A 26,530-nucleotide genomic window follows, 5' to 3' on the forward strand; every position below is an offset into this window, starting at 1 on the left:
TCAAGAGGTTATCATACTTTCTCTGAGGGTTTCACATAGAACTATAGATCCATGACCCTGGTTTGCCCAGGGAACGCTTGTAAATGTGATATTCCTTAAACAGTTTTCTTCTGCCCAACCACAATTAATAACAATCTCTTGTATGAAAGTAGGTAGGAAAGAGAAAGAAGGCACAGCAGTAAAGACAGAGATATGAACCAACCACAAAGCAGGTTTCTATTTCCTTAGCTACAAAATCACCAAGGAATGGTAGAAGTCAGAGTCTCTTGTTATCTGTCAAGCCTTTAAATTGGTCAAGAGCAGAGGTACACTTGCAGCCTCGGGGAATGAAGCTTTCAGGTGTTGTCTTGAAGCTGTCTGTCTATTCATTCAGCAAACGTGTTGAGCCCTTGCTAGGTTTTGGGGTTACAGTTTCTGCTCACAAGGAGCTCCCAAAAGAAGATTTGTATGGATAGATACAAAATAACATAGCAAACCCTTTGTCACATAAATGGTGACCTGTGGGAGTAGGAAATCCACAGAGAGTTCTCAGAGGAAAGTAATACATGTAAGCAATGTCTTGAAAAATACATATAAATTTGAAAAGCAAGAAAGAAGAGGAAAGTCTTCCAGGAAAAGAGACATTACAACATAGACACAAACCTGAAAGAGAACATCGCACATTTTGAGTGGTGGAAACTTTAACCTGGCTACCTCCTAGGGCATATGGCAAGAAGTTATATCAGGTTGGAGACACTGGGGCCAAATTATAAGGGACTTTGTATAATAGACTGTAGAATTGTAAATCCTATTGCATGCACATTGATGAGTCAAAAGGGATAGTATGAACAGGATTACTTTTTTTATTTCTAAAGATTTTATTTTTAGGGCTGCCTGGGGTGCATAGTTGGTTGAGCATCTGACTCTTGGTTTCAGCTCAGGTCACCATCTCAGGGTCATGAGATTGAGCCTTTCATCAGGCTTCATGCTCAGCATGGAGTCTGCTTGAGACTCTTTCTCCTTCTCCTTCTGCCCCTCCCCTCAGTGCTCGCTCGTGCTCTCTGTCTAAAAAATAAATAAATGTTTAAAAAATATATCTTATTTTTAAGTAATCTTTACAGCCAATCTTTGAGCCTCAGGCTTACAACCCTGAGATCAAAAGTCACATGCTCTACCAACTGAGCCAGGATTGGCTGAACTCTACTTTTTAGAGAAGATAATTTTTTAGCACTGTGGATATTACATTAATGTGGGGCAAGGCTAATGGCAGGGTCACTATTGCTGTTTTTGTCCAGATAAGAGATATGGATTGCCTGAACTAGGCAGGAGATAGGGTAGGGGTCCATAGTAGAGAGAAATTTCTGAGACTAAACTGATGAATTGGATGATTTGTTAGATATAGAGAGCTGGTAGAGGAAGACACAGGGATATTGTATTAGGAGAAGTTGGTTTATATGATGGGGAAAGAAAAGAAAGTTTTATTCAGCATATGAAATGTTAGGTACCCATGGGATATGATGTCTAACTATCAGTCAGTTGGGATTATGAATTTGGAGCTTCAATGAAATAGGGATTGGGAATGTTTGTGCAGCTAATCAATATATAACCTACAGTAGCTAATATAACTCAGGGATATTACATAGAGTAAAAAGAGGATTAAAATTAAACTTCACAATAAACCCAGCATTGAAGGGGAGAGAAAATGAGGCAAGGCAAGCAAACTCTAGAATGAGAGCCTGGATTTGGGTATCAACTCTGCCACTAGACTGCTGCAACCAAAACCAGGCTACCTTACTTTCTTAGGCCTCTAATTTCTCACCTGCAATCTGGAAATGAGTACAGTACTTCATACATTTTTTTTTAAGATTGATTGATTGATTGATTTAAGGGGGTGGAGAGAGAGCGTACAAGTGGAAGAAACAGGGAGAGGGAGAGAGACGCTCAAGCAGACTCTGTACTGAGCACAGAGCCCAAGGTGGGGCATGATCTCATGACCCCGAGATCACAACCTGAACTGAAACCAAGAGTCTGGTGCTCAACCGACTGTGCCATCCAGGCACCCCAATACTTCCTGTAGTCCTTGTAATATTTTAAAGGATGAAAACTATAAAACAAAGTTCAGCATATAGTAAAGATTTATTTAATGGTCTTTTAATTTTAGTATGCTGATGGTAGCTTGAGGAAATAAATGAAGAAATGCCAACTTTGCCCGAAAGTCTTCTTCTAGAAAATAGTTTGTTTAGCCAACATAACTGTGAAAACAGGCTCTATCTGCATGCTTATTACATAGAGGAAGGCCACATTTCACCTTTTGTTTTAGATTTTCTGTAGAGAATGTTGCATGTTGTTGATTTGCTGTCTGAGGTGCATCATATTGCTAATGATGGGACCTTTTAAGTAGAAAGTCACTTAACTATGCTTTTTTTTTTTCTGTTACGTCACTAGATACGAAATCAGAGATGATCATACTTTGAAGATTCGGAAAGTGATGGCTGGTGACATGGGGTCATATACTTGTGTTGCAGAAAATATGGTTGGAAAAGCTGAAGCATCAGCTACTCTGACTGTCCAAGGTAGGATTTGGGAAGGTTTTGTGTTGGTGGTTTTATCATAGGAAATATAATGTCAATATTAGAAGAAAATACTATTTATTCAAGTAGTCTACATTAAATATAGACTTCAAGTAGTGCTGTAAATATTGCATTTCAAACATAATTTAAAGAAATGATCATTTTGCCTCTGGGAGCTCTGTAAGTGTTTGTTACAGGAAATTGAATTAGGTTGAAATTATGGAAAATTCTGTTTTGGTGAAGCAGAGGAAGAGAATGTGCTTTAATCTCTGGGCCTGCAAACATAGAGCCCTTCTAATCTTTTAATTAAATGACAGCCATTACTATGAAAACTTTGTCTTTAAACGGAAACAAATCTAACAGTTCTTCAGACCATGTACTTTCAAGGGTCTGTATAATTCAGAACACAAAACGAAGATTCTATTTCCCTCTAATATAAGATCCTCCACAGAGTAAGGACTTCTGCCATCTTTTTTTTATTCCTACAGTCCTGTGAAATAACCACATTCAGTAAATATTCTTTGAATGAATGAATTGCATCTGATACAGATTTATTATTTGATGTTATATGAGACCAAATGGATGTCACATTCTATGGCTACAAGTTTTTGAATGTCAGACTCACTTCTTAAAACTGATGTGCAGAAATGGTTCTTTTACCTTCTTTATATCCATAATCCAGATGTTTTTCATTGTCATCATCCCTTTTCTCCTTTCTTCATGATGTCATACAGATTATTTCTCACTATGTCTCATCTGAGACCTCTCTCATTTTTTTTTTTTTCCTTTTTAGGGACGAATTCTTTATTGTGGAATTTGAGAGACAATGACTTTTAAAAAAACATTTTGCTTGTGAAAAAGTCCCGTTTTGACAAATATAGAGAGTAAACAGGGATTTGGGTCTGACATTAGCAACACTTGGTGCTGTCATCTTTTCTGAACACTGTCTCCTCTAAGGCTATTAGGAAGAAAAAGGTGGCTTTCGAGGAGAGCTGCTACTGTGGGCTTTCTATAAAAGAGCCTTGTGGGCTTTTTACAGTAAAAAAAAAAAAAAAAAGAATATTTTCTTTCTGTCTGTAAAGCCAGTATGTCCCACTTTGGGGTTTTTAGCTCACCCTCATAAAAACAAAAGAGAAAAAAAAAAAAAAAGAAAAGAAATGATCAAGACAAACATTGAATTTCTAAGGCCTAGACTACTTTTCTTTAATGTAAGTTAGACTTGAACTCCATGTAAGACTAAAACTGTAAGAAAAGGAAACCCCTTTTATATTTAGAGAAAGCACAAATTTAAGAGATGTCAAATCCCAGTTCAAAAGCCCTCCAGAGGGAGTAAAAGGAGACCAGGATGAAGACAAGACATGAAAAGGTGTGTTTCTCTTTAGGCAGTTGTGACAGGGAGGATGATTGTCTATAATATTAGTCAAAGAGATATATTTCACTTTGTGTTTTTTAAAGTCCTTTACCTTGGGAGTCTGATGCTTTTATTCATAATAACTATTTGTATCTATAGTGGATGTTGAAATCAAAATAGATTTCTTCCTGCAATTTTATTTATTTTTAAATTTTTTTCCTGTCCTGCAATTTTAAGTTTGAATCCAAAGCTAATTCAACCTTAAGTTTTCCATATGTAATTCTTACTCTCTAAGCCTTGATATTAATGGAAATTGGGTATAAATAATCAAATCTGGAAACTACTTTAAGAATTTAGAATTTTTTCTTTCAACTGCATTGGGTTTTTTATAAACTTGAAAGATCTGTCTATTGGTGAGAAGGTCGTCTTTTATTCAAATATTAAAATAAAATTTGAAGGACGCTTGGGTGGCTCAGTGGTTAAGTGTCTGCCTTCGGCTCAGCCTGTGATCCCAGGGTCCAGGATTGAGTCCCACATCAGGCTCCTTGCAGGAAGCCTGCTTCCCTCTCTGTCTATGTCTCTGACTCTCTCTCTCTGTATCTCTCATGAATAAATAAATAAAATCTTTTTAAAAATTAAAATAAAATTTGCACATTAATGTCACTATTAAAATATCTTTAACATTCTAGGATAGTATGCATAATATGCCAAAGAAAGTAACATGATTCCCAACTGTAGAAGGTAACTAAGAAAAAAAAAAGGAAACTTTACAAAGGAAACTTGGGAAGTTGTATTTTTTTTCTTCATTTGAGATTGAATACAGAAAAATATTACTTACTGTAAGACAAACTAATTTGAAATGAATTTATTTGATAGTAGGAAACCATTATAATAAATTCAGTAGTATATTGATTTCTGCATTTTATTTGTGGTCCATTTTTAAAAGTATTCGAGTCAGTACGGGCTCAAAAAATGATCTTCCTTTTCCTTCACCTGTCATACAAAAAATACTTAATTTTGAGAGCTGATGTTGGGCAATGAAACTATGCTCCAGGTAGAAGCTCCTGGAAAAAACCACTGTTTTAGGAGGGTGCCCACTGGATTTTCAACCCCAGTACAGACATGATTAGTTTTAATATTTAAAAAATAAACTTGGGCAGCCTGGGTGGCTCAGAGGTTTAGCGCCACCTTCAGCCCAGGGCATGATCCTGGAGACCTGAGATCGAGTACCAAGTCGGGCTCCCTGCATGGAGCCTCTTCACTCTCTGCCTGTGTCTCTGCCTCTCTCTGTGTGTCTCTCATGAATAAATAAATAAAATCTTTTTAAAAAAATAAATAAAAATAAAAATAATAAAATAAAATAAAAAATAAAAATAAATTTAATTTGACAATCTCTTCTTTTTTTCCTTGAAATCCCAATTCTGCTTTCTTGGAGACTCTACCTGTACATATTTCTTTCGATAGTCCTTCTAAGGATTTTCTTATTTTTTGTACTTGTGTAGTATTCATAGTGCTTAGCATCATACTAGGCATATGGTGGGCACATTATTTAATAAATACTTGTTACAATTTTTTAAAATATTTTTTTGCAAATTTTATTTATATATTCATGAGACAGAGAGAGACAGAGAGACAGAGACACAGGCAAAGGGAGAAGTAGGCTCCATGCAGGGAGTCCGATGTGGGACTTGATCCTGGGACTCCAGGATCACACCCTGGGCATGAAGGCAGGCGCTAAACCACTGAGCCACCCAGGTGTCCCCTACTTGTTACAATTTGAAATATGAATATAGACTCCAACCTTCTGCTTGAGTGGTAAAATTATCATAGGGACATCCGAGGGGAGATTCAGGCAGCTTCCGGTGGCTTTGATTCTGAAAGCCAACAGTAGGTTCTGGTGGATCAAATTTGAAGAGATTGCCCTCTTATGCTGCCTTCCAGGTTTGAAGGGGAATAGAGCTGTACCTAGTATTAGAGTGTCCTAAACTATCTGAAGTTTGTTATCTGAATGTATCTGAATTTACATATCTATACTTCTCTGAAACTTATTAAATATGCCAATGATTATCTGGGATTCCCCTGGAGAACTTGACTTAAGAATCTGAGGCTAAACACAGAAATTTGTTTTTATTTTGTATTTTTTTTTTAAGTTAAGCCCCATGCGGGTTTCATGCTCAACATGAAGTCTGCTTGAGATTCTCTCTCCGTCTTCCTCTGCCCCTCCCCCTTGCGTGCTCTCTCTCTCAAATAAATATATCTTTAAAAAAATAAATAAATAATCCATGCCCAACATGGAGCTTGAACTCACAATCCCAAGATCAAGAGTTACATGCTCTACCAACTAATTCAGCTAATTCAGCTAAGTACCCCTTTATTTTTTATTGTAAACAAGCAAATCCGTGAATCCCTGGAATGAGGACTTCTTTGAACTGATAGAATAAAAGACTTTAAAATTTTTCTTTAGAGTTTGAGTATCATCACAGCTGGAAGAAATGTATTACAAAGAATTGTGTAGCTAAGAGCATAGACCTCGGAGTCAAAATTTAGTTGAACTCATTTACTGTGTGACATAGAAAAGGTAATTTAAACCTCTTAAACCTCAGTTGCTCTATGTGTAAAATGGGTATGGTAGTACCAACCTCAGAGCTTTTATAAGGATTAAATTAAGCCTTATATATAAAAAAGTTTGACATATTATCTGTTACAGAGTAAATGTTTCATAACTAAGGAATATTGTATTCCTTTAGTGTTATTATTGATAGCTTTATTTCTTAAATTTAATAATTATTGGCTATTTAGCAAGAAAAATAATACAGTTCAGGTAATTCTAGACAGATAGGGTTGTTCTTTCTCTGCTATTAATAAATGAGAAATGTGAATTACTAATATAATTACGATAATTTATGACACAAAAATTTTTCAAAACTCTTCTGAAATATAAATTTTATATTTTCACTGTTAAGAAACATTACTGACTTTTACAGTAAATGTATTGGGTGTGTGTGTGTGTGTATGCGCCATCAAAGCTCTAGTGCTAGATTTACATTGCAGTTTTGCAAAATAACTGATAAATTAATGAAAATAATGACCATTTGGAAATAGAAATTATCAGTAAGATTATATTTTATGTTCAATGGAGTGTTATTGTTATGGAAATAATTCAGCGGAGGGTATTTTACTTCAATTATGATTCTGTTGCTTTAAAGAGTGGCTGTTTTGCAATCATTTTGATTCTCGCACCTCAGAATACCTTTCCTTAAAATGGGGTGTTTCCTGGCAATTCTAAGACTGGTAAGATGGTCCATGAGCAGATACCCTCAAAAACTGTTTATTCTTCTTAATGACCACTTGGAAGCTTCAATTAATCAGTAAAAGCCATGAGTAAAATATGATGTCACACTCTGTTATTGTTATTATTATGTCACACATATTTATTTAAAGCCATCCCTGACTTACCATGACAGGGTACATAACAATATTCTTGGGTCACTGTAGAAATTACCATCATGAGATCATGCATAGAATTTGAGGAGAAAATAGGAATGTATCCCTATAACTGCTGGTCAGATCTTAACAGGTCTTCTTAGAGAAAAATTGGTAACCTTTCAAAGACAGAAGAACACTGTGGAGCTTTCCAGGGGACTTTCAGAAGAGTTGTTTCAAAAACATCATTGTGTAGTTGGGGGAATCCATTCCTAGAGGGTTTTGAAATTGGCTTCTAAAAGCATCATTGTCGTCTTGGCTAATTCAGAAGAAAATTAGAACAAAGTGAAATGGTTATAGATGTTTAAGGGAAAAAAAGCAAGGTAAAGCCTTTTTTCTCACCTTGCATTGACAAAACTATCTCTCCACCATTTTTGTTTAACTTTTGAGTCAAAAGCATCTTACCAGTAAGTATGAATGTCATATACATCATTATGAGAATACTATTGCTATGAGATAAGAATCCATATATGAATGTTGTATACAACTTTAGGATTTGTATCAAATCCTAAAGTTTTCACCTCGTTTCACATCTATTTACACTATATTCCTATTTACTAAGTGGGGAGGGGGCTTCTTTATATAGTGCTTCATCGTTAATAAGTCAGTATCTGTTCTGTTTCTGAGATGTTCTTTTCATGCATTAAAAAAGTTCAAAATTAAAAAAAAAACTGCACCTCTAAAACCTATACCACATACATATCTCATGTGACATTGGATGGATTACTTCTTCTTGAGCAGCCAAATGCAAAGCCATTGAGCCAAATCAAAATATTGATTATTTATAGCACAGCAGATTTTATTTTACTCTGAAAAGAGGCAAATCATGATAAAATTTGGGAATATTAAGTTTTCAACTAAAAGTATGTGCATACTGGGCTTCATATATTTAGGCAATTTTTCAAAAAAGAATATCCAGATTCCTTTAACTGGCATGTCAATTTTGGGTTATCTTTGAAACTGATTGTCAGAATGACTCAAAGGCTCTGCAGTAATTTGACCTATTGAAAAATAATTAATGTCTATTACATGACCAATAAAATATGGTGAGTTAACACTGTTTGGAAAGATCATAACAGAAAAATCTTTCTGCTTAAACTCCCAGTTAACCAGTAAACTCAGTTAACGTAAATTAACATTCTGTTATTTCCTAGAGTAATTTTTTAAAAAGATTTTATCTATCTATCATCTATTTATTTATTTATTTATTTATTTATTTATGAGACAGAGAGAGAGAGCCTGTGAACAGAGAGGGGCAGAGAGGGGAGGGAGAAGGAAGGAATCTCAAGCAGATTCTGTGCTGAGCATGGAGCCCGAAATGGGGTTTGATTTCATGACACTGAGTGAGATCATGACCTGAGCTGAAACCAAGAGATGGATGCTTAACCACCTGAGCCATCTAGTCACCCCTGTCTAGAACAATTTAAGTTTCATTACCTACACATTTAAACCATCAATGTTATTATATTTATACTTAATATGTGCCTGCCCTTAATTTTCCCTTGTATATATAGCATCTCCACATCTCCTCAAGGAATTTTTTTGTGAACCTAAAATACACACCAAAAATCAAGCATCTTTTTAATGTCCTCTGAGTTTTGATTAATCTACATTGTTGTATTTGCACTTTAATGTCTCAATTTAGCAAGTGTAGGATTGCTGGCTCTGTGTTGGGTAGGAGTAAATTCCCTTCTTAGCTTGTGTTTTATATGGTATGATGACCCCATCTTTTAAGGCACAAGATATATACTGTGGTATTTATAACCATTTTATAGGTTGTGACATACCTATAAAATATAAAATCTAACCAGAACAAAATAGATGCATAGAAGGCTCTCTGCCAAGGTTTTAAACAGTGTGCCATTGAAACTGCTGGAATTTATGCCTCTGCTTGGTGTTTTGAGAATGGTCACAGGTTTGTTTCGTACTATTTTACTATCGTAATCTAAACCTGTTTGGCCTTTATTAGATGTTTGCCAGGTGGACCTTGAAGTTCTTCTTAGAATCATATGCTAGCTAAGTCAAATTTTTGACTGGTTTATATTTGTGAACTGGTTGATGGTGAATTTAAAAAGTGAGGGATTTTGTTTTGTTTTGTTTTGTTTTCCTTTGGTTGAAATTAGCCTTTAGGAAAAGCATGATGGATGTAGCTTCAAAGCACTAAACGAAAAATAAAGGAAGAAAAATAATTTTATTTATTATGGCATTAACAACAAACCCTTTGAAATGAGTGATTATGTATTTATGATGACAGCCCTGTTGATAGCTTTTTAAAATTTTCCATTTTTGAGAAGTGCTCTCCAGAAGGGAAGGTGGAGCATGAGGTCACGGAGAGGAGAATTTAAACCTCAAATTTCTCCCATTCCCAAGTCTACACACTGCCTCTGAGCCGAATGCTTCTTTGCTTCAGTGATCCTCATGGCTTAACCAAGGCAAACTTGAGGGTGTTATTAATCTTTCTACTCCCTTTGCAACTTTACAGATAAAGCAGCTATTATTACTGTCACAATTTTATTTCCAAAGTGAATTTGTGACTCTGTCACCAGAATGATCATGTTCCCGTCACTATGTCTGTTATAGGAAACCAGACTGAAGACAGGCTTCCATACCCCAGCCATTCCCCAAGCCATCACATTTTCTTTTGGCTGAGTTGAACCATTAAGAAAATCTAATCCCACTTTTTGTCTCTCTTACAATAGGAACTAAAAAGACATTTAGACCTCTCATTTCCTCAGCCCTAAGTGCCAGGCTGGTCCGACACAGGAAGCTGGACATTTAGATCTTAGTTCACACCTCACTGCACCCCTCTGCAGGCCGCTTGGAGGGACCAGTTATTCTTTGGAGCTCAAGAAATAGTTGCTTTTCTGCCCTTTCCGCAAACAGCTCTGTTAAAAGAAAAAGGCAGATACCAAACATCTCTAAACCAGGTGATGCTCTCTTACCAGATGAATGGGATTTCTGTGAAATCCCAGCTCCTTTCTGATAAGTGCTCGTCTATTTTTCTTTCTTTGATGTAAAATTACTCTGTTCTCTCAATTTCATCACCTGTTTTATTTTTTTAGTTATAACATATGGTATCATGAACAATGTCGCTATTTCCTTAAATTTATTGTTGGCACGTAATAGGAATGTTCAGATGAATCATCAAGAGGATGTGCATTCTATTCTGTTCTGAAGAATTGTTGTTTTGTCTGGTGCTTCCCATAAGTATTTATGCCTACTATGCAATGGAGGAACAGAGTGCTTCCTCATTAGGATTGATTAGCTACTGACAGCTTCTGGAAGGCTGAGCCTCAAAGTCTGAGATTGACATGAGACCAAGAAGACACAAAGGCAGAAAAAAAAAAAAAAAGCACTGTCTTTTGGCTGACTTAATTGCTACTAAAGGGGTGTTTCCTAGAGCCTCTCTCCTTGCTGCTAGTGAACCACATGCTCCCAACAGGCTGCTTTGCTGTGATGTCTCAGGCACTGCAGTTTCTGATTGACCTCTCCTTAATGTCCCAGCGAACTAGGAGTTGAATGGCAGTTACAACTTTCAGTAAAAAAGGAAGCAGCTGTTGGAGGTTTGTCCAAGCTTTTAGGTTTCTGCTAACCCAGAGAGTGAATATTAATTCACAGGAAATAATAGCGATGCAGTAAAAATGGTAGCAGACTAGGAGGCAGACACTGAAATCTCTCATCTTCTCCACATTAGTGGAGAGCAGGGCAACCCACAGATACATCATCATCAGGAGATGGCTTGGGTGGTAGGGGCCATGCTTGTTTCTTGCACTTCTCTCATGTCAGTTGTCACAAAATCCTACTTATTTTTGTCTTTTAAATATCTCTTAATCCTCCCCCCACCTCTCTTGCCCTTGCCTCACTGCTTTCTTTCAGGCTGTCAGTCTCTAACCAGTTTCCTTGCCTCTGTCTTGTCTGATAGAACCCCTTGTCCACACAACAGGTTCATTCTGCCTAAAACACAAATCTGAACGTTGTCATGGTTCCCATCTCTCTGGGCTAAGGTCCAGAGTGCTTATTAGTGCTCCTCCTGGCCACTCAGTACCCTTTCACTACTCCCTGTAGTGCAGTACCACTGTATGGTTTGGATATACATATTTGTTCATGCAATACTACCATGTAGCTTATCTCTGGGCTTTTCTTTATGTTGGTCCCTTGGTCTGAAATGCCCTGCCTCCCATTTGTCCTGTCTTCTACTTGCTAAGTGCTTCTTCCTAGACTCAGCTCAGGGAAGCATCCTCAAGGAAGCCTGGCACACAGTCCTTATCCAAGAGCAGGTTGGGGATTCCCCCATTCGTTTACCCATTGGGTGCTGTTTACTGCCCTTCCTGCATTTTAGTGTCCACCCCACTTGACTCTGGGTTCCTTAGAGGAACATTTGTTTTCCCTTGCTTTGTCAGTCTCTGGGACATCCTTGGTGTTCAGGTAACATTTTCTGTGTGGATGAATCAAGGACTGCCCTGATACAGACCAGCTGTGGAATCCTGGGCAAGCCAGTCATCTTGTCTGAGTTTCAGTGTTCTTATCTGTTGAAAAATAAATGTACATGTAATGTAGACATCCACGAGCTCATAGGAAATAGAATAAGAGAATTAACACAATATTTATATCCTCATAAAAGTGGTTTGAGGATTATGATGTGCTTATGCAAGAGCAATTATTGTTATGATTATTTTTCTGATCAGCTCCTTCCAAAACAATTAAAATTTCATCAGATTCTCAGTAATATTTATTTTGTCCATAAAGATTTGAATGTTTTGATCACTGAATAATGTAGTTTGATCAGTGTTTTCTTTTTCTGCAAAGATAATTTTCTGTGGCTCCTTAGTTTTGAGATATACCTTTGAAAATTAGTCCTTATTATTTCTTTGGAAAGTCTTTTAGGGAGACCTCTTTTTTTTTTTTTCCTGCTACTCTTAGGAAACATTCTATAGAGTAGAATTAATAGCACAGTCTTTTCTGACAGACTCACTTGGATTTAAATGCTGAATGTGCAAGCTATTAAATCTTCGATTCTCATTTTTCTTATTAGTAAAATGAGGGTGAAATGTCTCCCTCACAGGATTGTTGTGGGGATTAAATGAGCTAATAAATATAAAATGCTGGGCCACCTGGGTGGCTCAGCGGTTTAGCGCCGCCTTCAGCCCAGGGCCTGATCCTGGAGACCTAGGATCAAGGCCCACGTCAGGCTCCCTTCATGGAGCCTGTTTCTCCCTCTGCCTGTGTCTCTGCCTCTCTCTCTGCCTGAATCTCTCCTTCTCTCTCTCTCTCTCTATTTCTCTGTGTGTGTATCTCATGAATAAATAAATCTTTAAAAATAAATTAAATAAATAAGTAAAAAATGCTTAGCACATTGTGTGAAGCATTTAAATGTCCAATAAAAGTAGAAGGAATGAAAGTGCTATGAAGAAGGAGGATGAGGGGGTCACTTCAGGGTTGTATCTTTGTATATGTCAGAATAAAAAATTAATGTAGCTTCAGTACTCTTAGCTGTGCATCACTAGCTGCGTGAAAGAGTTAAAGTCTGAGTCATGTATGCATCTCCTAAAATATTTTACATAGTCATGCAATAAACACTTTTCAATAAACAGTGACTATCAAGGCTTCTATAATTGTGGTTAAAAAATGTTAATTTAGGGGGGCATCTGGGTGGCTTCGGCAGTTGCGTGATTAATGATTTTGGCTCAGATCATGATCTCATGAGTTGTGGGATCGAGGCCCACATCGGGCTCTGTGTTCAGTGGGGAGTCGGCTTAGGATTCTCTCTCTCCTTCCCTCTCTAGCTGCCTCTCCTCAACCTCCCTCTGTCTCTCCCTCTGTCTCCCTCTGTCTGTCTCTTTCTCTCCCTCCCTCCTTGACAATAGATCAGAAGTCATATTTCATTAAAAGTAATGTGCCTTTCCATACGCACTTCACCACGTTCTGAGATGTGAAATAACAACTTTGAAGCTAGCCGAACCACCTGTTAATCTCACACAATGTAACATACTGTGTATATGTCACATTTTTCTTTTTCTTTTTTTTTTATGTCACATTTTTCTAGTGGACCATTAGATAATTATTTCAGAATGTAAAATTAAAATGTAGGTAAAGTAAAACAATATAGCTTTCTGTGGTATTAGGGGATTAGCTTTCATAAACTTGCATTCAAAAACAAACTCTGGGGGGGAAAGGCCTATTTTGTAAATTTATGGTTTCCTTAAATAGGGTTCACTATGTTTAGCTTTCTATCAGCATACAAGATCTTTTTGTTCAAGTCATATGACTTTTTAGAGCTCGTATGATATCTAGGCATAAAAGAAGTAATGAGAGAAAAAACTGGACCTTTCAGTCCTAAATTTACCTTCTTTGATGTAGACTTCATTTAAATCATGTGTTGGAACAGTTTGCTTAAATTGCTGATTTCAGAAAAGCTGGCAGTATAATAGTACATTGTTTCTGACCATTAACGTGGTTATTTGAGTCAAAGCCAAAACTAATAGTGTCAAGGGGCCTTTTCGCAGGTTCAAGTTAGGTTTACGATAATCCAAGATCCTGGTTAAGAACTGCGGGTTCATCAACATTTTGATGAAACACGTATTATAAGACCCCCAAAGCTTTACTTGATGCCTTTGAGAACCTTGATAGTGTGTGACATGTTTGCCAGACTGACAAGGTATAGCAGACTGGTTCTTTGGGGAATGATTCTTCATGTCAGATGGCAGTAATCCACAGAGGTCCAGTAAAATCAGTAGTACTGTAGTAAATAGTACTTCAGGGCTTGGGGAACATATTGTGTGTGTGTGTGTGTGTGTGTGTGTGTGTACGTTTATATAACACACATATAAAAAACACATATCACAATGTCATATTTATTTACCATCTCCTCCTGTCTGTATGTATTGTTACTTTTACTGCTTCAGTCAAAAGTCTTACTCAAAACGCCTCCCTTACAGGATCTGTCCTGGTGTTTTGTGATTTGTTGTTGTTGTTGTGTGTTTTGTAGTTAAAATAATGATTTTTAAAAACCTACAGAAGATTTGAGGAGCTGGTGAGAAAAAAGAGATTTGCAATTATAAAATGCAATCCCAAGAAAGACAAAGCGTAAGTGGAGACTTTTGAAGAATCAGTATTGCCAGCTGAGCTCTTTGTGAACAGGCTGAAAGTAAAATGCCATCAGCCAAGAGGTTTAATGAAGTCTCACTACAGAATTTAACAAGAGAGTGATTTGTGAGAATGGCTCCCTCTCCTAGCTGTTCTGATCCAGTGGCGTAAATAGGATGCCGAGCACTACTCCTGCTGGTTTTTTTATGCTGTTGGATTTGATTGAGACCCAGCAACATTATGGCCTATGATTCTTTTCCTTTTTTTTTTTTTTTTTGTAGGAAGGATAAAGTAAAGAACTTCTTGTATTCTCATAGCCTTTCAGAAGTAGTCATTTTAACTCTAATGACTGTGGAAGATATGACATTCTCTTGATTTCTTTCATTTACTCATGAAATTTTGGGTTGGTCTCAGTTATGTCAAACAAACTGATATAAAATCTAAACATTAACCTGAAGGAAAAGCATTCACTACAAGGCCTTCCTACAGAGAATTTGAAACTCTTAATGTGTATGCCAAGTGAGTATTTGAGGAAATAAGTACAGCAGTTAGGTTCAAGAAATAATTGATACGTATGATGACTCTGTAACAAATAATGACACAGCACCACACTAGCAAATAGCACAGCATGGGCTTTCCATTATCTTCTGGGCTTTACTGTGATTATTCATCTACATATCAGTTGGTGAGGTTTTTCTCGTCCCTCAGTTACATAGATATAAAACTTAGCAACTCTCTTTAGCAGCGTACATTCTGAAATAATGGCATCAGTTTGGAAATATGTAATAGAATTGGGTCACTCTATACCGTCTGAATTGCTCTCTCTGAAAATGAAATTTAGAGAAATAATTTTTTGCTCTCGCCATTGAGTGGTAGCTCATTTTATTAAAACATTAGATTCATTGCTAACGATCTCACAGAACTTGAAGACATGGAATTATTGTGTGATATTGTGTATCACTTAATGTTAAATAATTAATTGTAAGTCAATTATGTGAATTGTAAGTCAATTCACATTGATATATTCTATTTTACCTAGAACTATTAGGACATAAGATGAGATAATTCTTGTTTAAAAGAGAATACTCATCAAGAGAATAGATTGTAGACTATTTGACATTAAGGGCCCCTTTTTTAAAAAAATGATGAACCCAGTAATAAATTAAATATGCAAAATCACTGAAAAATTAACTTTTTTGCACATGTTATTGATTTTTTATTTGCTACCATAGTAAATATTTTATAGATATACACAGCATTAATTATGCTCAACAGTATTCATTCTTGTAGATTCACAAATCATTCTAGCGTATTTCAAACATCAAGATCATCACTAGAATCATTACACTTTACAATTATGTGGCAGCTGGTGTCCTTTAAATCTTATTTGAATATATGGTAGGCTGCCTTTTATTTTATTGTTTTTAAAGATTTGTATAAATTGGAAGTTGCTACTTTATAATACATGCCTGGAGTTTGCAAAACTGATTAAAATACCATGAGCACTTTAATTTGCTTTTAAACTATTATTCTCAGGACTTGATAAATAATGTGCCAGTATAAACACACCTGTAGAAAAATACTCAAATAGGTATAAGACAAAATACAGCTGAGTAATTGCTTTATAACAGATTTATGAGGGTAGGAAAATCCATAAATGGTTGTTAAAGTGAGCTTTAGCTTTAGGACATTTATTTTGTGTGGTCAATGTTATTAGGAGAGAATTTAGAGCACTGTACAATTAAAACTGATAGATATGGCCATTTTAAAAAGGTGCTTTTAAAGTTAACTTTGTGGATGGTGGAATAGCCATTTCAGTATACTTTTAGGTCATTAGTAAATAGATGAGGTGTCCTCTTAGGTTTTTCCTTATGCTTTTTATTCCCCTAAAATGTACTAAATTACTGAACATAATTGATAACAGGGGGGCCTGAGTGGCTCAGCCAGTTAAGTGTCTGCCTTTGACTCAGGTCATGATCCTAGTGCTGGGTCAGCCTCCCTGCTCAGCCTGAAGTCTGTTTCTCCCTCTTCTTCTGCCCGTACCCCCTGCTCATGCTTGCTCTTTCTCTCTCTCTCTCTTTCTCTCATAAATAAATAAAATCTTTAAAAATAAGTAAATAAATAAGATTTATAATAGGTAATTTTGGCCTTAAGTTTCTTGGGAATAAATGTTAAATTATATTATTTCTGTACCCAATTGAAAAGATTTGGAATGTGAGTCGTGGATGGGGGCTTACAAATCATTTATTTTAGGTCCGTTTTACAGATGAGGGGACTGAGATCAGAGATATCTTAATATCATATAGCAGAGTATGAGCATTTGCATTTGATGCTTGACTACATACATGTGACATTTGCAGTGGTCTTCCTAAAAGATTGCATCACATCACTTTTCAGAGACAGAATTGGATGTTTTGACATTGTTTTTCTATGATAATATAAAATATGAGAATAATTATATATTCATGTTAATTTAATACCTTAATACATGAATTGTGCATTTAAAAAATTTTAGAGTACCATTGACATATGACATGGTAGTGTCAGATATACAACATAATGATTTGATGTTTGTAAATATTGCAAAATGATCACCATGAGAAGTCCAGTTAATATTTATCACCATACATAATGACATATGTTTATTATTATTATTAATACATAATACATTTTTCTTGTAATGAAGACTTTTAAGATTTATTCTCTTAGGGACTTTTAAATATGCAGTATTATTAACTATTATTGGCATGCTGTACATTACATCCCTATGACTTCTTTATCTTACAGAAATTTGTACCTTTTGATGCCCTTCACCTTTTTTGCCTACCTTTTCCTCCTGCCTCAGGCAACCACCAATCTAGTTTCTGTGTCTATGAGCTTGGTATTTTTTGTTGGTATGTTTATTTGTTTTAAATTCCATGTATAAGTAAGATTATAGAGTATTTGTCTTGTTTTCTCTGACTTATTTCACTTAGCATAATGCCCTCACTGGTCCATCCATGGTGACTCACATGACAGGATTTCGTTCTTCTTCTCCTTTTTTTTTTTTCCCAATGGCTGAATAATTACTCCATTCTATATATACTACAGTTTATTCATACTGGTCTCCTAGGTTATTTCCATATCTTGTCTAGTAAATAAGGTGCCAATGAACATGGGGGTGCATATATATTTTCGAATTAGTGTTTTGGGGTTTTTTTTTTTTTTTGAGTAAATGCCCAGAAGTGGAATTGCTGGATCATATAGTAGTTCTATTTTTAATTTTTTGAGGAACCTCTATACTGTTTGACATAGTGGCTACACCAGTTTGCATTCCCACCAACTGTGCACAAGGGTTCCCTTTTCTTTACACCCTCTCCATCACTTGTTACTATTGTCTTTTTGATAACCATTTTAATGAGATGAGGTGATATCTCATTCTGGTGTGGATTTGCTTTTCCCTGGTGAAGTGTGATGTTGAGTATATTTGCAGGTGTCCGTTTGCCATCTGTAGGTCTTCTTTAGAAAAATGTCTATTCAGATCTGCCCATTTTTTAATTGGATTGTTTTTTTTTTCTATTAGTTGTATAAATTCTTTATATATTTTGGAAATTAATCCACCCCTTTATCAGGTATATGATTTGCAAGTATTCCCCACCCCCTTCAGTAGTTGCCTTTTCTTTTTTTGATGATTTCCTTTGTAAATAATTTTGTATCAAAAGTTATTTGGTTTAGGTCATGAAGCCAAAACAGAACCAAAATTACATTAGAATAAAGCTTAACTCTTTTAATGCAGAAACCATACAATGTAACAAAAAGAGTAAGGATTTTAAGAGCTGGACAGACCTGAATTCCAAACTTTCACTTCTTACCTAATGTATGACCTTAGGAAAATTACCTAATCTTTTAAAAAAAGGAAAAGAAAGTATTTAATCTTCACTTCCCTCCCTTTGCAAGTTGGCGTATTAGACATTTTCCTACTGAGTTGCTGGGAGGGTTTCTGGTTTATGAAATGACACATAGTTAGCTAACACTGATGGCTCTTTATTTAACTGAGATGTAGAAAAGTTATGTGATTTATGCAGGATAGACCTAACTAATTCTGGAGAGGATCTTGATCTGCTCAGTTGAGTAATTTTATCTTTACATTTTTTTTTATCATTATATACCTCAACTCTAGACCCTATAGTGTATGAAATATAACATTTGAAAGTAGGCTTCCAGATTTTCTAATAAACAAGTTCTGGAGCAATTGCTTACATACAAATCAGTATGCTGGATGCTGTAAAGGATGCAAAGATAAAGAAGACCTGGATCCTGCCTTCATGGAGCTTAGTACAGCTAATGAAGGAGAGAGATGTACACAAGTAACAACAGTACTAGCAAAATGTAGAGTGTGGATTTGTAAAGATGTAGATATGCCAGGGAGGGCAAAAGTACTTTCAGATACACAATGGGAACATTATTCTCATTTGTTTACAAGATAAACAGATATTTACAAGGTGAGTAACGTTTTCAACTTGGTAAATTCTAGAGAAATAATGGCAAATAGTTAAATCTTTACTCTTATGAGTTTATAGTCTAGTTTGGGAGATAGACGTTTAGAGAATAATTAGAGAAATGTGTAATTTTAAGCTATAATAAGTGCTGTAGGAGGAAAATTAAGGTTACTATGAGAATATATATGGCCTTCTGATAAGACTTAGTGTCAAATTTAGGGGGAATTACTTGAAGATCTCTTTCGAGCTGAAATGTGGTAAAATCAAGGACAAAAAAAAAAAGGCCAGTGGAGCTAAGTTAGGGAGATGAGAAGGGACAGGCGATACAAGAAGACACCGAAGAGTCACATAGCAAGGCCATGTTAAGGATTTTGGTCTCTATTTGAAGAACAATGAAACCATATTGAAAGATTTTAAGCACAAACATCTATAATCAGGTTAGTTTACTTTGGTTTTGTTTTTAAGCACTTTGGCCATATCATGAAATTTAATTGGTAAGAAGCAAAGCAGTAGTTCAGTTGAGCACTGTTGGATAACTTGAGCCAGAGTGGTGGCAGTAGAGCTAGAAAGAGGGAAATGGAATACACAAATAGTTCAGAAATAAAAGCTATGGCATTTGGTAATGAATTGTACATTTCAAGGAGGAGAGAGAAGAAAGATCCAGGTTTCTGGCTTTCTAAATTGATCTAGGGAATATTAACCTCAAAATTATGATCCTGAGTCCTATGTCAGCTGGCACACACATGGTCATAGATTGCCGGGTAGTTGCATTTCAATCTCAGACTCTTTAGTAGACAATAGCTAAGTTGCACCTACTTTCAGAATGGGTGATCTCAGGGTCCTGGGATCCAGCCCTGGGTCCAGCCCCACGTGAAGCCCCATGTTCAGCGGGGAGTCTGCTTCTTTCTTTCTCTCTCCCTCTGCCTCCCTCCCATTCATGCACACTCTCTCACATAAATAAATAAATAAATAAATATTTTTTTAAAAAAGGAAAGTGAAGCCTTTTTTAGAAGTGGAAGGAAAAGGAGAAAAATATCAACTTTTTCTGAGTATCTATGATACATTAGGCATTGTGCAAATTACTTTGTGTATATTTGTGGGAAAATAATTAGCCATTACTATTCTGTTAAACTTTCAATGGAACAGATAATCTATAGCAATGTTTCTCAGTCCTGGCACTTTTAACATGTGGGTTTGGATCCTTCTTTGTTTTGGGGAGCTGTCTTGTGGGTTGTAGGATGTTTATCAGGCTCTTAGGCCTCTCTCCACTAGATACCAGTAGCATCCCCCTTCAGTTGTGACAACCAAATTATCTCCAGAACCAGTGATCCACAAATAATGTGAAATGTTTGACTGGAGGGGAAAAGTTCATAGTATTTTATGTATCTATTAAATATATTCTAAAAGTGCCCCTCTTAATCACTCTATTTTTATGTCTGAGAAATTGAAAGACATAATGACAGGCTTTTAAGTTAAGCTCTGTCTTTACCTCCAAAAAAATCACACCTAGTATTAAAAAAATCTTAAGTGTTTTTAATTGTTAGAGATATTATCATTCATGAGTATGTATGCATATAATTTCTCCGGCATAACAGTGACTATAATTCAGTCAGTTCAAACATAGGTAGTATTACTACTTGAAAATATAAGTGTTCTTCTGTTTTAATAAAAATGTATTTCTTCTCAAAAGAGTCATGTAACTCACTATTTTACTTCATTCACCTTCTACTGGAATGGGGTGTTTACAATGCTAGGCTGTCAGATTTATTAATTGAACCCTGCTATTCAATGAAAAAAAAAACGATACAAGAATGAAAAAAAATCACATTAATTTAAAGATCATTAGAAGTTAGTTACTAGTAATGAAAACAAATATCTGTGAATTAGCAGAATTCCATAGTCATGGTGATTTCATTCATAGGACATTCAATAAAGCTGTTATTCTCTGACATTTAATAATAGGATTGGTTTTACCATAGATAAATTTGCTTAACTATGAAATCTTTTATAGAGTCATTCTAGGAGTTTAGAATACATAAATTATTTTAGACTCACTGTAGTGGCTGTCTTCTGTCATTATATTTCAAAATAATTATATTGCCCATGGTTAACAGTGAAGAATCATATGCTTTATTTAAGTTATAAGGATAAACTTGAATGTATTTGCCATTATTCTTCAAAAATTGCAATCTTGGTGTGAAAATATCCAAATTTTAATCATATTGTTCTGGTAATTGTGCGAATATTTTCTTGGAATTCTTTGATATCTTCTTTATTTATCATGAGCTATGTATAAGCTTCATCGACTTGAGGTAATATTAACTTAAAAGGATATTTTTGGGGACATTTTCTAGTAGAGTATATGTTTATATATACATAATCTGAAGGGAAAATACTGGGAATATTTCCCAGAAAGATATATCCACTGTCCTGCTTTGCCTCTGAATTTCCATATTCTTAAAATCATAGCGCACAAAGCACTTTAAGAATCAGCTACTCTATTCCTTTACCAGACAGGGTTATAGCTAAACTGTTGTGGCCAAATGGAAATAAATCCCATTTTAAAGACCTCTGGAGACATCACAGTTGGCAACCAATTCATGGTTCAGTGACCTTTACTGTTAACTGCTTCTTTTCTGTACTTTCCCTAAGTCACTCATGCTATTATTTAGGCCATTATCTTCTCTTCTGGCCTAAGTAGTTATCAAGATTGGCTGCTCCCAGTATTTATTAGGCCTAATCTGAAGACTTAAGTATTTGTACAGCTACCTTATTTTCTCAGACCCCCCCCCCCCCAAAAAAGGCCTCTTTCTTTAGCTTCTGTGTATTTTTTTAGACATTTATCATCATTCTGACTCTTGTCTCCTGTATCTGACAAGCAGATAGAAGAGAGCTTCCCTCTCTCCCTCCCTCCTTCCTTCCTCCCTTCTTTCCTTCCTTCTTTGCTCCCATCCATTTTTGCTTCTCTTAGCTACTTATTTATACCTAAAGATATTGTCTGAACAATGTATATTCTTAGAATATTTTAAAGTAGTTAAACAACTGGGGGCCTGTTGATGTCACATTCAAAAGAGGAAAAAAATCTCTTTATTCTAAGTGTGTGTGCATGTATGTGTGAGAGTGAGTGTGTGGGGAGGGAGGAAAGAATGAAAAAAGAGAGAAAGGAAGGAAGGGAAGGAGGGAGAAAGGGAAGGCTAAATTTTTTCCATTTTAAACTTTTAAAAAAAAGTATCATCCAAAGATGTAGTACTTGTATGTCTCCAAATATTTTAGAGAAAGCTGTCCTTTTTCTTTTATTACACTCAATACAGGAACTAGAGTTTTATAATTACATAAACAAATTATATAGTATATATATACCTATATGTGTAGTATATATGTATTTATATATATATTTAGACTTTGTGTAACTCCTCTCCACCCCACCAAAATAATATAATCTAAGTGAAAGCAGTGTGTTTTTGATACAAACAGCTTTGTGGCAAATTCTCTAATCTCTCACTCCTTTCTAAACTCTTTCAATTTGAGAAAAAAAATTAGGGATGTTACTGTAATCTGCATAATGCTACCATGTTAACAAAATAGAAAGTTTTAATCTCTTAAAAAGGTACGTTTACTTTTTGAGTTTATTTTACTTCCTGTGTAACATATTTACTATTAAAGTAATTGTGTAGAAATATGATTTGTTATTACCTTTCAAAAGAGTATTATCCAGTTTATAATGATGTAAGTGATGAAATGATGAAAATTGGTTCACCTTTAAAAATTAATCACATTGCGTTTTTTGTCCAAAAAGGTAAACTTGTTAGGAAGTTTTAAGCCTACTGTCTTATCTGTTAGTTTTCCATGTCTTTTTAAAACTATAGCTAATTATTTTTAAAAGATTTTTTTAGTATCCTGAGCAATTATTTTAGAAAGTTTTTATAGTAATTATTTTAATGGTGGTGATTTTAGGTTAACATTTATGACAGTTTAAATGTAAAACCAAATACATTTTATGTCCTGTTGCATATGGTTCTCCCTAAACTGGCTAACAAGTAGAAAAATTTATTAGAGACTTAAATTTAGTCAAAAAAGGCAGTCTTGGTTAGTCATCTGTGACCTTGAGAAAGTTATTGAACAATTTAGGTTCCCATTTTCTCATGCAAGAAGGATAGAATTAGACTGATAAGTTCTAAGGTCACTTCCAGCACTACCATTTTATAGTTTTATTGTTTTATTAGAGATGGAGACAGACAGGCTTTTCCTCTTTCTTAACGAGAAAAGGGAGTTGGGGTAGAGGGGCTCCTAGCCTTTAAAGTAGAAAGAAAAGAAGTTGACAAGAGTTAGGGGAGTGTAGGAGTGAGACTGCCCATAAACCACAAACTTCAGAGGATGATGAATGAACATGATCCAGATTACTCTACTTTTCTCAGATTCTTTCTGGACAGATCTAACTGGATGATAATGGGTCCTGATTGTTGTATAGAAAGTCCCTACTGTCTGTATGGAAAGAAAATTCTTTGACCTGACTCTGAGAGAAGTATGGTAAAAAGGGGAAATCTAAAAAACTTAAAGAAATTTCTATCATTTATTCTTGAGACAAGAAAGTTTAAGATGATCATTTCTTTCAACTGAGTAAAAGGATTTTATACGGAGGATACTAATGGCATTTATTTGTGTACTGAAACTAGAATAAACAAAAAGAGGAGTTAAATTGTGACAGGCGAGGTTTTCATTTAGATAAGAGACATCATTTCCTGATAATCATGGTTGTTTTTTTTTTTTTTTTTTTTTTTTTTTTTTTTTTTTTTTTTATAATCATGGTTGTTAAAAGCTTAAATGATCATGCAAGATAGGGTACTCTCAAAAACCTCTGATGCTTTGGAAGCTTCTGTGTTAGATGTTGTTCTTAGATAATGTTATGAAATATTTTCAAGTTGTCATTTGTTATTGATATGAAATGCAAATACATCAGCCAGAAGTTCTTGAACACCTTGGGTTTTAGTTAATGAAAGATTTGACTCCTATGGCTTGATTGCTGGTAAACCCTTTAAACAGGGTAAAAGGCACTTTTTACATTTTAAATGACCTGCTTCCTATTAATTTTCTTGTTTCTAACATATTGGGTATTTTTGAAATGTCTCAGGAATTTTACATGACCAAAAGTTATATGGTTAGAATATCTTTAGGAATCATTCCTGTAGTCTCTTGACTTTAAATAAGGCTTAATCTTCACTGCATCCAACTAATATCAAATTTATTTTCACAGGTTATCCCAAAAGATAATTCTATTATCTTTTGTTTTTTTTCAAAGCAAATACTATTGCTACAGATTGTCAGCATCTCTCTTTTGTAGTTTCTAAATATTTCTTCCTGCCACTTAAAAGACAATATCTTGAAAGATTCAAAAGTGTAACCAAATTCAACCAACTCTGTTTTCAAGTCTAGGTAGCATAGCTGAGTAAGTTGAGAAAAGATTGATTTTTGGGTTTTTTTTAGAATGAAAAAGACAATTATTTTACTCATGAAGGGAACATGTGAATTGAAATGTGCTTCTGAGTTACCTTTAAGTTTTGCATACTTGTTAACAATAGGCAAGAGAACTTTTGTCTCTATTTTATTTCTCTTTTCATTTATTTTTTATTATTTTGTGTTTTATTTAAAACATACATTTTTATCCTTCTACATGGATTACTGAGCATGCCCATAAAGCAAAAGCAAAGCAAAATAAATAGAGCTTGAAAATATTACTTCAGGACACCTGGGTGGCTCAGTCAGTTAAGTGTCTGCCTTCAGCTCAGGTCATGATCACACTGTCCTGTGATTGAATCCCACTTTGGGCTCCCTGCTCAGTGGGGAGTCTGCTTCTCCCTCTACCTCTCTCCCCTGCTTGTGCTCTCTTTCTTTCTCTCTCTCTCTCTCTCTCTCTCTCTCAAATGCACTTTAAAAAAAGAAAGAAAATATTACTTCAGGTCATATATTGTACCAGAATGTCCCATGATCCCATCAGACACCTGATCTTCCCCCAGCCCTTTGTGTTTTTTTTTCCCCTGGTGGAAGGTATTGAGGAAATGTAATTTCTAGTTCAACCTGGGAAATAACTTGGGCAGGCTGTTTATAGTTGGATGGAAGTCTTTGTTGTGTTCTGTTTTATTGTTGCATTGTCACTATTTTTAAACTGTACCATCTCACAGCAGCAGGGCTAAGCATAGTTCCTGCATACTGCAGAAATGTATATCAAGTTAAATTAATATGATTTGCTTTAAGATGTAGGAGTTATTTATTTGAATAAGATATTTTGTGGCTGTACGTGGGGCTATTATGAAAAAGTTCTGTGTTTGGCAGTTATTTCCTTTGCTTCAAATTAAGCCAAACAGAGGCACCTGAGTGGCTCAGTGGTTGAGCATCTGCCTTTGGCTCAGGGTGTGATCCTGGGGTCTTGGGATCAAGTCCCACATCAGGCTCCCCACAGAAAGCCTACTTCTCCCACTGCCTGTATCTCCGCCTCTCTCTGTGTGTCTCATGAATAAATAAATAAAATCTTTAAATATAAAAATAAATAAAAGATCAAAACAAAGCAGTCATTTTCCAGTATTTAAAATATGTATTGGGCAGCCCAGGTGGCTCAGCGGCTTAGCGCCGCCTTCAGCCCAGGGTGTGATCCTGGAGGCCTGGGATCGAGTCCCACGCCAGGCTCCCTGCCTGGAGCCTGCTTTTCCCTCTGCCTGTGTCTCTGCCTCTCTCTCTCTCTCTCTCTCTCTCTCTCATGAATAAATAAAATCTTTTAAATAAATAAACAAATAAATAAATAAATATGTATCACTTGAGCTTTCTATATTAAAATGTCCAATGTTTCAGCCTTGCAGTAGGTAACATGATTATGACTTTATTAGATAGGTTTATAAAGTTTTATATGTTTTCATGTGTTTACGTTTTTCTATACATCTTCTCAGTTGAAATTCTGCAAGAATTTAGGTGTAACCTAAAAGGTGTAACTTTTTAATAACCTTGCTACTCAGCCTGTGGTCATGGACCAGCAGTACCTGAGAATGCTTGTTAGAAATGCAAAGTCAAAGGCCACACTTCTTATCTATGGAGTTATAATTTGTATTTTAACCAGGTCTTAGGGTGATCCATGTGCTTATTCAAGTATGAGAAACACAGATTTAATAGAATATCATTAGTTGCATGGACATTTTAAAAATTAATCTGATGATGGAGTTGTTCGATTTAACACTACTTTATCTTTGATTAAGATGCTTGATTTCTATTCTAAGTAACATTAACAGTTAAGATTTATAGTGTGTTTAAACTCATTATGTATGTAGCTATCTAACCATGTCATCTTATAGCAAAATGTAGTCATCGAAATGTGTTTTATAATTGTATGGCTATCATCCATTGTAGCTGTCATTTAATCATAGTAGAGATTTTAAGAGTCATTTCTATTTTTCTTAAGTTACTCATGATTATTCTTAAAATGCTAACAAATATTCATTCATGGCCCACATGAGCCAAATATTAATGTGTTCTTTATTTTACTTTAAGAGAAATATCATTGTTAAGTCAAATCTTATTACTTTTTTCTGTTTCGTTTCTGTTTC

General features: G+C 35.3%; 1 protein-coding gene and 1 long non-coding RNA gene across 9 annotated transcripts in view; one reads left to right on the forward strand and one right to left on the reverse strand.

Annotated features, from left to right (window-relative positions):
- The window catches only part of ROBO1 (roundabout guidance receptor 1), a 1,129,252-nt gene that overhangs the window by 1,015,819 nt on the left and 86,903 nt on the right, over positions 1–26,530 (forward strand). For all 7 annotated transcript variants that reach the window (XM_072806522.1, XM_072806527.1, XM_072806524.1 and 4 more), the window contains one exon: positions 2,425–2,552. In XM_072806522.1, coding sequence (XP_072662623.1) covers positions 2,425–2,552 — 128 coding nt within the window. The remainder of the gene's footprint in view (positions 1–2,424; positions 2,553–26,530) is intronic.
- LOC140621459 (uncharacterized) overlaps positions 1–26,530 on the reverse strand; it is a 43,987-nt gene that overhangs the window by 2,612 nt on the left and 14,845 nt on the right. The window contains exon 3 of one of the 2 annotated variants that reach the window (XR_012021162.1): positions 7,357–7,642. This is a non-coding gene — a long non-coding RNA (uncharacterized lncRNA). Of the gene's footprint in view, positions 1–7,326; positions 7,643–26,530 lie in introns of those variants that run through there. The other variant, XR_012021161.1, reaches the window with a different exon arrangement.

Source organism: Canis lupus, chromosome 30 (assembly GCF_048164855.1).
Source record: "Canis lupus baileyi chromosome 30, mCanLup2.hap1, whole genome shotgun sequence".
NCBI lineage: Eukaryota > Metazoa > Chordata > Mammalia > Carnivora > Canidae > Canis > Canis lupus.